This window comes from Brachypodium distachyon, chromosome 5 (assembly GCF_000005505.3).
Source record: "Brachypodium distachyon strain Bd21 chromosome 5, Brachypodium_distachyon_v3.0, whole genome shotgun sequence".
NCBI classification, from domain to species: domain Eukaryota; kingdom Viridiplantae; phylum Streptophyta; class Magnoliopsida; order Poales; family Poaceae; genus Brachypodium; species Brachypodium distachyon.
Window position 1 is genome coordinate 10588709 of NC_016135.3, and position 13415 is coordinate 10602123.

Consider the following 13415-nt stretch of genomic DNA (forward strand, 5'->3'; position numbering starts at 1 on the left):
TGAAACCCTAATATGTTCGTGATAGTAAATCCAATGTAACTTTAGGTCGGTTGGACCAAAAATTACGTATGAGTATGTAAAAGAAAGGTACTGAAATTATCTAACCAACACAACAAGAAGCAGCTCAATCGGACGTACCAATCAAAAGATATGATCAAAATAGTAACAGCTGACAGAAAGTTACGAGGATTAATTTAAAACCAATTTCGAGGAATAACAAGAAAGATGAAATAATCGGGATCTTTCCTTGATCTCGTGATAAACCTGCAGCAAAGTATGATGAACTCGTGATGAACCTGCAGCAAAGTGTTAGAAAGAACAGAGATGACACCGCCAACGAATCTCTTTATTGCAACGATGTCGATCGATTACAAAAGATGCAGCCATGCATCCAAGAACTCTCCAAGGATTGATCTAGATCTAAAGCTCTGAATTCCCTCACGTCCTTGCTAAAACCCTAACCCAGACGCCCTCTATTTATAAGAGATAATCTGTGACCCTAAACTGAGTCCGAATCCAACACGAATTCCTCTGTCCCGATCGGTATTCTCCCTGTGGGGCCCGTATACAACCTCGGATTGAGATGACTCCAAGAGAAAATTTGTTCGTCTCGATGACGCGCACAACTTTCATGTGGACCACTGTTTAATCTTTAAACAGCTCTCATCCGGCCACGGCTGGACCTACATGTCTTCACGTCGATGTCACTCCATGCCATGTTTTCATATATGAAACTAAAGAGGGCCCAAACAAGATACATCTCATCACATAAGTATCCATATTATCCAAAGTATCCACGTCAATGTTTCACTAAACACTTGCCAATATTACACATCACATATGATTTCACAGAAAATGATGTTTTAACAACTCGTCGGCCTTCCATGAAAAACAAGAGTAAATATCATAAAACCCCTAGTTTATGACGAAGTGTAACATAGAACTTTACCTTTTGGATTTTTTTACCACTTACCCCGTATTCTTGGACAAAATTGTATCGCAAAACCCGTCATCCCGCTGTCAACACGGCTAACAGCGTTACTCACATTGGGACCAACCTGTCGGCCTCAGACACGAAAACTGGCTTAGCTAGTTCGGTTCGGTTCGGTTTTCTCCCATTTTTCTGCCGGTTCAGGTGGGTTCAGGCCTGCTTTGTTCTTCCTTCTGTCCTACACCCGCGCCCACGCCACGCGGACTCTTGACGGCTCGTCGTCGTGGTGCCCGACCAGGTTGGCACCGGCGCAGAGTCGTCCCATGAGCAGAGGACAACAGCGGCAGAGGAGGAGGAACAGCAGCTGTTGTACCGCGTGCCGGTCTTTGACCCCGCCTTCAGCAAGTTCTGCTCTCTGCCCACGCCGTCGGTCGACAATTGTTACACCGTGCAGGTCTCCATGACCTTGTCAGGCTATTGCAGGGAAGATGCCATGGGCAACGACAACGCCTTCGTGGTGGTTCAAGCTCTTCGCCTGGGTGTGCCCGCCGCTGGCCCACATCTGCGCGCGGTGGTTCTCGCTAGAGCTGGAGATTCGGTGGGTGCGGGCCAGCGATCCTCCTGAGGACGGAGCTGGTGCACCTTCTGGGCCACTGCTCTTCTTCTGCCTCACGCTCTGCATCCGCAACGGCCGCTACAGGCAGCCCAGTCCTCTGTCCATCGACGCCTCGCAGCGAGGAGCTCCCCGATTGCTTTGCTGGTTTTGGGCCGACAGACGTGGAACTGAAGGAGTTCTGGGCCAACAGACGAGAGAAAACCGAACCGGACCAAACTAGCTAAACCAGTTTCGTGTATAAGGCCGACAGGTGGGCCCCAGTGTCAGTAACGCTGTTAGCCGTGTTGACAGCGAGATTACGGGTTTTGCGATACAGTTTTGTCCAAGAATACGGGTTAAATGATTAACAAACCGAAAAGGTAACAAAAAAAAACATTTGGGAACCAACTTGGGCTGTGTCATGCAAATAGGGTTACCAGGCCAGAACCCAGATTCGGCTGGGTGATTGGGCCCTCTTTAATAGGCTGTCCAGCGAAGCCACCAAAAGAAGTGCTAATGCTAAGAGGAGAACAGAAGACGGAAAAGAAAAGGCAAAGGATGTTTTAACAACTCGTCGGCCTTCCACGAAAAACAAAGTATTCCGGCTGCAGACGCAAACCAAACCAAGCGAAAAATATCTGAATCTTTTGCTGCTCCCGGCCGCGGCGACCGGAGGAAGGGAAGGAATCGAAGGCAACGATGGCGTGCCGAGCACTCGCGCTCCGCTCCCTCCTCCTCCCGGACTCCCTCCACCACCTTAGCCTCCGCGCCTCCACGTCGGCCCCAGCGGCGCGGTCCCCTTGTCGCCGCCGCCGCCCCCGCCGCAACCTCCGCTGCTGCTCCAGTTCCGCCGGGAGTGGGGGCGGCGATCCTGGGCAGCCGCCGCAGGAAGCCGTGCTCGAGGCCATCTCAAGTGAGGACCTCCACCATTTCGTTCCCCATTATCTTCTGCTTAGTTAATTGCTTGCTGGCTTGTGGCTGTCGTTGTTTCGGTGCTTGCGGGCTCCAGCTCCGTGGAGTTCCGAATGCCAGGGATAGCGCGTACAAGTTGATTTGCAATAGTTATACATATGAATATATCCGTAGCGCTTATGGAAATAGAAGACTAGCGGTTTTGCATTTCCCATTGTTCTTGATGGAACTGAAGGACTATAGGTTTTTTTTTTTTATTTTACGAATGGAGCAATATGCAGTTGACGTCAGTGACTTGGTTTGATACACTAAAAGTTCATTGCCTTAGTTTTTTTCTGGTGGTTTACACGGTATTCAGAGCATACGAACATGCCTTTTAGAACATCCCTATATTCGATGAAATTAATTCTTGGATTTACACTATGATCATTTCAGTGCAGTATAAAGTCAGAATAATTCTTTTGGCTGCATTCCTCTTATATACCTAACATATTATTGGATGCGTCATTACGGGATAACCCAAGTTACCCCAGTATGCAATACAGATACAAGTGATATTAAAGGGTGTATGATGTTTCCCAAAAATAAAGATGTGTTAGTTACTTCCATGGACCACACAACAAATCAGCAGGAGGCACTGGCATGAGGGTACTCTTGAAGTCTTGATTCCAGCAGAGGAGGCAGTGGCTTGGCACCTCAGGTCATCGTTGGCCGGATTGGAGAGGAGTGGGTGGCAGGAGGGAGAAGGTAGACAGCGAAATGAGAGATAGAAGTGCTTGAGGCAGACAGCGAAATAATTAGATATAGAGGCACACTATGGTTCATGTCTTGAACAACAGCATGGCTGGTAGCAAAATGAAATCAATGAGTTGAGGATTTTTTTTTCTCTTGATCAAGGCTACCAATAGTCACATTCTCAGTTTACACAATAGACTAGTGTGTGTTTCTACATTGCATCCTAAGATCATCAAGATATACTGTTTTGCTTGTTTGCTTCTTAAGAGGTTTCATTGAGCCCAAAGTTTTTGTGTTGATTATGGCCTTGTTTTCATTCATACTAATTTGTTTTCTGTTAAGCAGAGGTGGCAAAGTCTAAGGGAAGGGTTGCACTCACAACTAATATGGTCATAGGCGGTACTGTCTCAGATGATTCAAGTGATGAATGGCTTGTTCTGGATCAGAAGGTATCCTCTGAAGTCTGAACATCTCACGTGTCCTATTTGTTGTTGTGGTTTCAGTGCAAGGTGACATACAATAGCCTTTCAGGGGATAACTGGGCTCTTATTGTTTTTGAAATTTTTAATAGAACCCTTGGTGTTACATGAAAATTCTTTTGTACCAGCATTCTGTCTAGAAAATGTCCTATCAATCTAATCTAAATTTTGGTTTGTTTTCATGCTAATATTGGATTTCTAGGTTTGCTTCTGGTTTCCTGATTGTAAATTTGGGGAAGCCAGATCGACTTGTTACTGTCCGTATTACGCAGTCAACGTAGTCATGCCAGATGTGCACTTTTTACATGCGATATCCAGTGGTGGAGCATGGAACAAAATTAAGGATGGGCGAACTAAGCTGTAATTTTAATGCTAAATTGGCAAGGGAGCTCTGCATAGTGCTGCTGCTCAGCCTAATGACTGAACCCATATAGACCTAAAACAATTCGGTTTGGTCTAATCAGGTCCTGTAAAACTGAACTAGCTAAAATCCCTCTAACAATTCAGCTGCTCAACATTTTTTTTATGAACTGGTTAACAAATTCCTCAACAACTGAAAGTAGCGCATAAACCAAGGAATGGAGACAACAGGTAATAGTTCCAAGAATTGATTTATCAACCGACATCAAGATGCAAGACACATACAAGAATGAAATGCCGTAGTGTTGTATGCAAAACAATTGAAATTTCTACTGATTAGAAAACATAGCTATCAAGCATGGTCGTGCAAGCACATGAATCATGAATCCATCTAGTGTGGTGTGGTTGGTATCGTCATGCCGCACGCGCGGCTGTACCAGGTCTTCACCGTGACCATCGAGGAGGTTGCGACAGCCAACACCGAGGCATGAGGAAACGAGCCATTGCTGCCAGGAAGCCGGAGGCACCACCACTATCTGAGTTAAGAGAGAAGAGGGAGGGAGACTTTGGTCTGTTTGGTTCCTGAGGGACACAGACCGAATTAGAACCCATAGTCAGAATAGCATGAATTTTGGACCAAACCCGAAATCCAAAGACGGCATTACCCGATAATTCGGTGGTTTGGGTTTGGTTTTCGGGTTGAGTGTGCCCACCCCTACCCAGGATGGTCTCTAGTCTCTACAACTCATCCGTCTATGTGTATATCATGATAATGAGTGCTCCAGGCTAATGCTAATTATGTAGGTTTCCAAGAGTGCATTTCTTTGGTCCATTATTTTTTCAACTATAATTGAAGGAATCATGAAAGACCCAAAATCTTGGATAGATTTAGGCATTGCTTAATGCTCAGCTCTACTGCTTTACTTCACAGGTAAATTCATATCCCACGGACAGAGGATTTACAGCAATTGGTACTGGAGGTGAAGATTTTGTCCATTCAATGGTTGATGCTGTTGAATCAGTTCTTCAAGAACCGGTTCCAAAGGTTGGTGTTTCCATCTGTTGAAGAAATTCGTTAACTACAAATTGATTAATAAAAGCAATATACACTGACCTGAGTTCAGACGTTTCTCATATGGTGTAATAATATGTATTACTGTACCATAATTTAGGTTTAGGGGATGTCGAGCTCATTGCTTAGATTGTATCAACGCATTGAATATTTCCTTTTGCTATCTTCTTGTTCATTCATTTATTCAGTTCACTTAATATAGATCTCAACTTGGTTTGTACAGGGGCAAGTAACTCAGAAAATATCTTCTAGAGGGAAATATGTTTCTGTCAAAATCGGTCCAATACGTGTGGTCTCAAGTGAGCAGGTAGCGCCCTCTTTCGTTATGGTTAAAATATACCGAGTAACCAAGATGTCCATTTGCACACATTTGAATTTCACATGTACATGGTATGTGACGAGGCTTTGACTGTTGTTCAGGTCCAGGCTGTGTACCGTGCCATGAGAAGAGATAACAGGATGAAATACTTCTTATGAACTGCAATTTCTCATTCCTCTATACCTGTATGTTCCATAATTCCGTTCATCTCGTGGCACCAGCATGCTCTTCTGCATTTTGCCATATTTGTAAGTACTTTGTCAAATAAAAATATCGTGCTGATTTCTGATTTGTTGACACCTTGCCACATGAAGATTGCCCCTATGCAAGCTGGAGGTTCTTTGAACTGAAGGAGAAACGGGAAGAACCTTTTTGTGCCACTTTAGCCCAAGAGGAATTGCTCCATGGTCTGGACATAATTAAACAGCATAGCTGGACGATTTCCATTGCACTGTAGTGATCTTTTTTACTTACTACGTATGTTTAAAGGTGCATGTTACAGTTCTGTAATTTGTAAAAGTCTGTATCCAGAGCAATTCAATGCTCAAAAATTCTCAATACAAGCCTGTGTCCTTGCTAGAACCATCTGTCATACTGACAATTTCTACCGTCAGTGCAATTTTTTAGCTCATAATTTAGTGCAATTATCTTTATAAACTCTGGCAGGAACATTTCTGGACTAAGTTGGCTTATTTCATTAAAATTAACACCAGAAATTCAGAGTTGTGGACACCAACACAGGGTACGATTACAAAGTACACACCAAATAGCGACCTTTACAACTTCCTACAATTGTCTGCTTTAAGATAAATGCTGGTGATACTATCTCATCTTAATGAGCAGATAGGTACTGATCACTCGATGGACACCTGATAAATGCCGGGCAGCATTCCATTTGCATCCTGAGAATCCAAGAGCAATGTTCCTTTCTATGCATTACCTGTGAAACGATGACAGAAAAGTGATTATAAATCACATCTATATTGAACAGAGTGGTTAGAATTGCTCACCACTTGGGAACGTTGACTGGGTTTGCGGGACACTATACTGCTTATCTTCCTCGTAATAGCGGTTAAACCCTAGAGTATCCTTGATCTCCTGGAAGGATGGCATGCTGCCTGCTGGGGGTATGCCACCACCTTTTATCGCAAGTAGAGCATCCTGCATATGAAAGATCCATGCATTACAAAATATATAGTGCTTTAGACTACAAACTGAACAACTACCTATATGCTATGGCAACTATTGGCACTCATACACAATGTCGCATAATATCTACATGCATGTAAAGATGGTGTGATCTTTGATGATGATGCCTTTTCAACCTTATACTGCTCCAGAAAATCTCCAAGCAGATTTTTAACGAGCACGCCATACCAAGTTTTCAAGGAGCACTACAAATGATAAATCTCTAGGTTGGTTTCTCAAAAAAAAAACTCTAGGTTGGAGAAGTTGTGAAGGCAAGATTAGAGAGCATTACCATCATTTATTTAAATTCAGCCGAACAATAAATAAAAAAGATGCAGTGCAAAAAAATCATCTGAGGGTTTGTGAGTTGAATAGGAGCAATGAATGGTACAAGGCTCCGAGCAGAGAAAGGGCAAATAATCTAAAATAGCTTGAATAATACCATGTCACAAATGAAGGTTGACAGTTAGTTTTTTAAATATTAATACATCCGACTAATCAACTGCCATGAATAAGCACGATTATCTCATGTTGGTTAGTCTAAGTTACTCATCCGAGCCCACAATGTTTCCTGGATTCAGGGACCGATGAATACAAATATGTATTGTTCGGAATGCAGACATGGACCAGTAAACGTCGAGTTCGAATTGGTCGCAGCTAAAATATATTACACACAATGAGCTGGAGGATTAATTCAGCATACTCAATGCCATATCAATAATGCATATACCATAATTCATGATTTTACACTAATTAAAAATGTCAATGACCAGAAAATCATAGAGGATATCAGAGATATGACAATGAACAGTAATGAACAACACTGAACACAATGATTTTCTAAACGGTCATTACACAATGATGAACTGTGGGAAGTAAGTAACCCACACTATTGAGAATTGTGCTGCGTAGGACTGAACGCAATGAAATGATGAACTGTGGGAAGTATTTAACCCACAGTGTTGAAAAAGAACGAGATTCCACGGAATTCAGTGTAACAAGCATGAAAACGACATGTAGGAGATTTCAACAACTCGGAAGCGAACAGAATAAAATCTACAATCATATAACAATGGACACATCACATGTATAAACAACAAACCTCCATTGCACGCATTGATACCCCAATAAGGGACAACGGATAGACAACAAGGCTAAAGCCGATCTCCTGAAGTTCAGCAGGGGTCAATATGGGAGTTTTACCACCACCTTCTAACATGTTTGCCTGCAGAATAAAGTACAGGGTAAAAATGTAATGTCAAAGGAATAAATTCGTAGGCAAATAGAAAAGAGAACATTTGGGAGCAGCCATCATTTGTGAAGAAATATTAGCATGAAAAGTAATCACAAGTAGACATGTACAGATTTGTTTACTGGATAGATATAAGAGAAAGCAAATAGTGATCATGTGAACAAGCCATTACACTACACACACATAAAAAAACTATGCAAGGTAACATGATTTCTGTTCATGCACAGAACTTCAATACTATAAACAACTAGTTGCTATCCAGCGGTGCTTGTTTCTTTTTGGGTGCCCTAATCAAATTCATTGGCATACAAGAATGGATTTAATGGTCAGCACAAAAAGACAACTACAAGTAACAAGAAGAACTATATCCTTGGCAATTTGGATGGATGTTGGTACAACCAAAACTCTTAAATATTGTCTCAAGTATGTTGAAAAGGCATAGGTTGATAGAGCACGTCTAACCATCTTTGGTACTCCTGGTGCAATTGCGCAGAACGCCTTCATCTCTTCTACTGAAGCAAGGGCATCAATAAACAGAACATCTGCACCAGCATCAGCAAAAGCTTGTACTCTCCATAATGCTTCATCAAGAGAAACTGCTTGACGAGAATCTGTCCTTGCCACAATAACAATGTCAGATGCACTATCCTTCCTAGCATCTATAGCAGCTTTTATGTGCATGACTGATTCCTCCCTTGAAATGACTTTCCTTCCTTCAGTGTGTCCACATGCTTTTGGGGCCACCTTCAGAATGTTATATAAACAGAGCAAGATCAATCACGAAAGTATTTTGTACATCATGTTATATAAACAGTCTAATCAAATTTAAAAAATATATAGAATGATTGTATGCTTAAATGTATAATTTGATATTTCAAACAGATAAAAATACAAAGGCAGTATTCTGCAATCTGCAAAGTTAGGAATTTGATATGATCCAGAACTATTAGAATGGATTAAGCAAGTTGTCACAATGAAGCAAAATTTCAGTAGTGTAGACGCCATATGTAGATAAGTTTTTCTTACCAGAGTAACTCTATGGTGCGATTTAACTAGCTTGAATTAAATTTACATACTTATAGTAGGTGAAACATTATAATAGATAATGTGTAGTGCTGAATATACTGAACCTCTGAGCACAGTGACTGCATATTTAGACTATGACATCATAGCTGAAACAATCTGGTGGGAAATTGTCATATGAATATATCTGAGATAGGTGATTGGAAGTTCCAGTGGAACTAGAAGTATGTATCACTGGATCAGATTAAGATGATTCAGTTAGAATTCTGAAGGCTACCCACATAAATCTGGATTCCAATATTGCTTTCTTGCCCAGCCAACCTCTGCAATACTGGAATCTATCTTAGTTTGCACTAACAATGTACCATATAAATACCCAACAATGCACCACCTTGTACTGGGAGTTCGAATCCTAGACATTTCAATATCTCCAGCCATATGAGAACCTCAGATTCATAGGGCATAAAGAAAAATATCTATGACCTACAATGGAAATCACATTTGACTAAAAAAAGAATCAAGTTGTTGGGAAATTGATGCAGTTGTCAAGGATAACATAATACTTTGGCAATATTTAGCAGATTTTAATTGCAAGAAATAATATCAGAGTTATCTAAATTTTAAGTCAAGGCAGTTACAGCCAATTAGCCAGAGATTCATGAGGTTAATAGAATACACAGTCACCAAAAAATAATTCAAAGCACCGAATCTGCCGGAAGTAAGAGCAATGATTTTGACAAGTGGAGCAACAAATGTATGAAAAAATTAATTAGTACCTGATCTTCAAGCATGATTCCAGCCATTCCAGCATTAATATATCCTTTTATAGTTCTCTTGATGTTCATAGAATTTCCGTAACCATTGTCTCCATCACCAATCACTGGGACTGATACTGCTTCAGTGATCAGACGCCCTTGATCAATCATTTCTCCATAGGAGATGAGACCAACATCTGGCAACCCAAGTCGTGCAGCAGAAACACAGAAGCCTGAATGGAGAACATATATCAAGACCCCAATGCATGAAGTATCTTGAGTAATCACGAAAACTTACTTTCACTCGGGCCTAGCATTGAGTAATTTCCATAATGGTTCTTTCTTCTCATAAATACACAAAAGCTTTTGGCATCATTTCATTGAAAGAAGTATTCTAGAAAAAAAATCATTGAAAGGAAAGGTTTGAGTGCATTGCAGTTATAGAGGAACTGTGTCACCACCTGTAGAAACACACACAACCTGGTGGTAGGATTACATTTATTGTAGTCCCACCCAAAATGGACCAAGCCCCTCATCCTGGATGCATTAATCAATCGTCTAAGGTCTGGCAGAATCTAGTTGAAGGTGCAGTCATTTTAAGGTTCAACGTACTAGCAAAACATTTTATTAGTAACACCAAAACATTGCAGTATCAAGTCAGAACAATCTATGGACTATAGCACTTGTAGTCTGAGCTAGAATATGGTTGCTGCATAGTTCTTTTTCAAGTTGGGTTTGTATCCCGTTTGAATCGTATATATAGTTATATACTATGTTTTTTTAGGGATAGTTATATACTATGTTTGTGAATTGTCATGACGACAGATTGCCGGTTTGCTTATTGTTAGCCAAGCCAAATGCAAGTTATATTCAGATAAATTTTAGCTCACTAGTCTTTCGTGCTGAGATATGGAATAGCCATCCCTCCCTTCCATCCAGTGCACAAAACATCAACATTCAGAAAGATAATTTCCCACAGGACATGTTAGACTGTGAGTTGATCGATAGACCTCAAACAATTGAAAACTGAACGGTGATGTATTGGCTAGTCTGGTCCAAATGGTATTTGATTTACTACTATTTTGGTGACCAAGAGCTATCCGGTTATCCACCAACCGATCGTCTGAACCAAAGTTAAACCCCACGAACCACGATGGTTTTACCACGGCCGCGCACGAACACAACCAGACAAACGAACACCCCGCGGAGAAGCATGAGGGAGCGACCGATCACGCACCACCCATGAAGCAGATCGGGAACCCCGCGCGCTCGACGAGGCGGGCGCCGAGCGCGTCGAAGCAGCAGGGCGCCTGGTGGGCGCCCGGCGTCGCCAGGATCCGCCGGAGCGCCGCGGCCGGCGACTCCCCAGCGCGGATGCCCCGGGCCGCTTCCTCGGGGGCGAAGTATGGGGAGCGGGCGGCCATCGCTGCGCGGCGGAGGAGTTTGCTGGGAGTGGGATCGGACGGACGCGGAGAAAGCGCGACGAGAACGAGGCGAGGCGGACTGGAGTGCTGGACTGGAGAGCGGAGAGGAGAGGGATGAAAGTGTGTGGTTAGGGTTGTTCGTCCGAATCAGCTTGCCAACAAGTGACTTTCTATGTACTATCACGTTATCAGTCACTTTTGTGGCAAAGCGAAAAGTTGCTTACCAACTGCCCCGTCTTTGCACTGGTCAAAAAAAAAGCCCCGCCCAGTCTTTGCATTTGTAATACGAAAATGAGAACCAAATAAGAACGTGCGAATAACACGAAAATAAGAACCGAAGCCGATACCGAATAGACCGACAATCCGGTGTATACGGGTTCGGTTCAGTTCGGATTTCAGTTCTAAAGTGGCCGCATCTAGCTGAACAGGTGTTATAGATTTCTCTCTCAAGATTCGATATGGAAGACTTTGTTGCATGGACACAAAACATCCGTAACCTTTTCGGTGAGCATGTGAACGCTATTTGAAAAAAATCTGGAAGCTGCACATATTGACCAAGATAATTTTTTGTTTGGATGGCCTTACGTGGTGCGCTCCCTTGCACAACGGTCCTTGCTAAACACGACATGAAGGTTAGTGTGCAATGCCCTGTATGCAATGTAGGTCCACATGCCCATTCTTGTTGTCTCGAGATAGGGATGTTGTCAACGAGAACTATGCGGGATCCCGCTTGCGTGTTTACCCGAAGCTTCTCCTCCTACGGCAAAACCAAAATACTTGTATCCTAGATTTGGTGCAATGGCAAAATCGGTGGCTGTTGTTGCATGGTATCTATGGTGGGAACGTTAACGAGCTGTGCGTGAGCACACGGTACAAAGACCGGGGTCACTTAGTGATCTCAAGCGGCACGGTTGGACGAGACCACCGGCTGGTATGGTTAAACTTAATGCTGACGTCTTGTTTGATCACTCTGGTCCCATGTGCTTGCGTGATTGTATAAGGGTCGGGTTTTTTGCCACGTGAATGGAAGAATAGTCTCGTGAGCAGATGCTCATATGTAAAACCTTTTTCAGAATGTTTCCTAATACTCGTGCAAGACATTTTTTAGATTGATTCAAGGCAGTGGGTATTGTAAAACCTTTTTGAGAATGTTTTCTCATGTGTTTTAGATATACTCTTATTTCTATGCAAATATATTGGAATTCGGAACACATTTTTTACACTGTTTTTGTAGACACTGGGATATTATCCATGGACATAGAATTTTTTATATATTAAAGTTTTAGAAGGGTCAAAGGGAGTGATGGTGCATATGGAGTAACTTTCTGTCGGCTGTTACTGTTTTGATCATATCTTTTGATTATTACGTCCGATTGAGCTGATTCTTTTTGTGTTGGTTAGATAATTTCAATACCTTTCTTTTGCATACTCATACATGTTTTTTGGTTCATCCAATAAAAAGTTAAGGCTGTTTTACTATCACGGACAGAAAGGTGTTTTAGGATTTGAATTTTCGGAAAAAGTTTTAATTTGCTTCCGCGCAATCATTCACCCCTCCTCTGATTGCCTAGCTCGATCTCATAATTAGGAAATAATAAGTACAATTTAGATTTTGTATTATCTTAAGAGTAATCAAAGAGGGTATTGTCATAAATTGGATGGATAATTATGGAATTGAATAATTAACATGCAAATATATCACATTTCACCATCCATTCTCTTGTTTTTGGTATTAATGGAACAGAGGAGGGGATTCACCTGTGGTATTTAATGCTATTTCTCCATCCAACAAATGATGTCTCAACTTTGACTAAATTTAAGTGCATCTATACATTAAGTCATATCTAGATATATCCAAATTTTGACAAACTTGAGACATCTTTTGTTGAACGGAGGAAGTATTTTTTAAGGTGGTACGTAGTGCTAAAATTTTAAGCGAGATATGCATGGATTTTAGCCAATCTTTAACATTAACTATGTAAACCAAACCATTCGACGCGTTGCTAAAATTTGGCAACCATATCAAAGCAAAGATATGCTCGCATTGTTTGTTTTTTTGGAGAGAAATATGCACGGATTTTAGCCGATCTTTTAACAGTAACTAAATAAAATCGTTTATCTAGCGATCATTGCCTCTCCGGTCCTATAAATTGTCACTACTGCACATACTTGGATCAGCAAACAGCTAGGCATCGCCATCGTACGCCTCAAAGTAATACTCCAGTTCCGATCAGCCATGGCTAGAGCAGCAGCAACAATGGCGTCCGTCCTCCTGGTCCTGCTACTCCTCCCGTGCTTTACCGGTAAGCATAGTATTCCTAAATACAGTAGCATCAAATCCCCATGATGTATAACATAGCTTCGTATGTC

At 41.9% G+C, this 13415-nt stretch overlaps 2 protein-coding genes across 2 annotated transcripts; one reads left to right on the top strand and one right to left on the bottom strand.

The window, feature by feature from the left end:
* The first annotated feature begins 2086 nt into the window (after positions 1-2086).
* Positions 2087-6034, top strand: LOC100835681. Its single transcript, XM_003579564.4, has 6 exons — positions 2087-2439; positions 3519-3622; positions 4944-5057; positions 5308-5391; positions 5505-5588; positions 5718-6034. Exons 1-5 carry the CDS (start codon positions 2226-2228, stop codon positions 5559-5561), a joined length of 573 nt encoding a protein of 190 aa, XP_003579612.1. The 5' UTR covers positions 2087-2225; the 3' UTR covers positions 5562-5588; positions 5718-6034.
* Positions 6035-6078: 44 nt separating this feature from the next.
* On the bottom strand, positions 6079-11212 carry LOC100833450 (2,3-dimethylmalate lyase). Its single transcript, XM_003579557.3, has 6 exons — positions 10859-11212; positions 9643-9854; positions 8306-8587; positions 7694-7816; positions 6414-6564; positions 6079-6343 (listed from the first exon to the last, which is right to left on the bottom strand). Exons 1-6 carry the CDS (start codon positions 11043-11045, stop codon positions 6333-6335), a joined length of 966 nt encoding a protein of 321 aa, XP_003579605.1. The 5' UTR covers positions 11046-11212; the 3' UTR covers positions 6079-6332.
* Positions 11213-13415: the final 2203 nt, after the last annotated feature.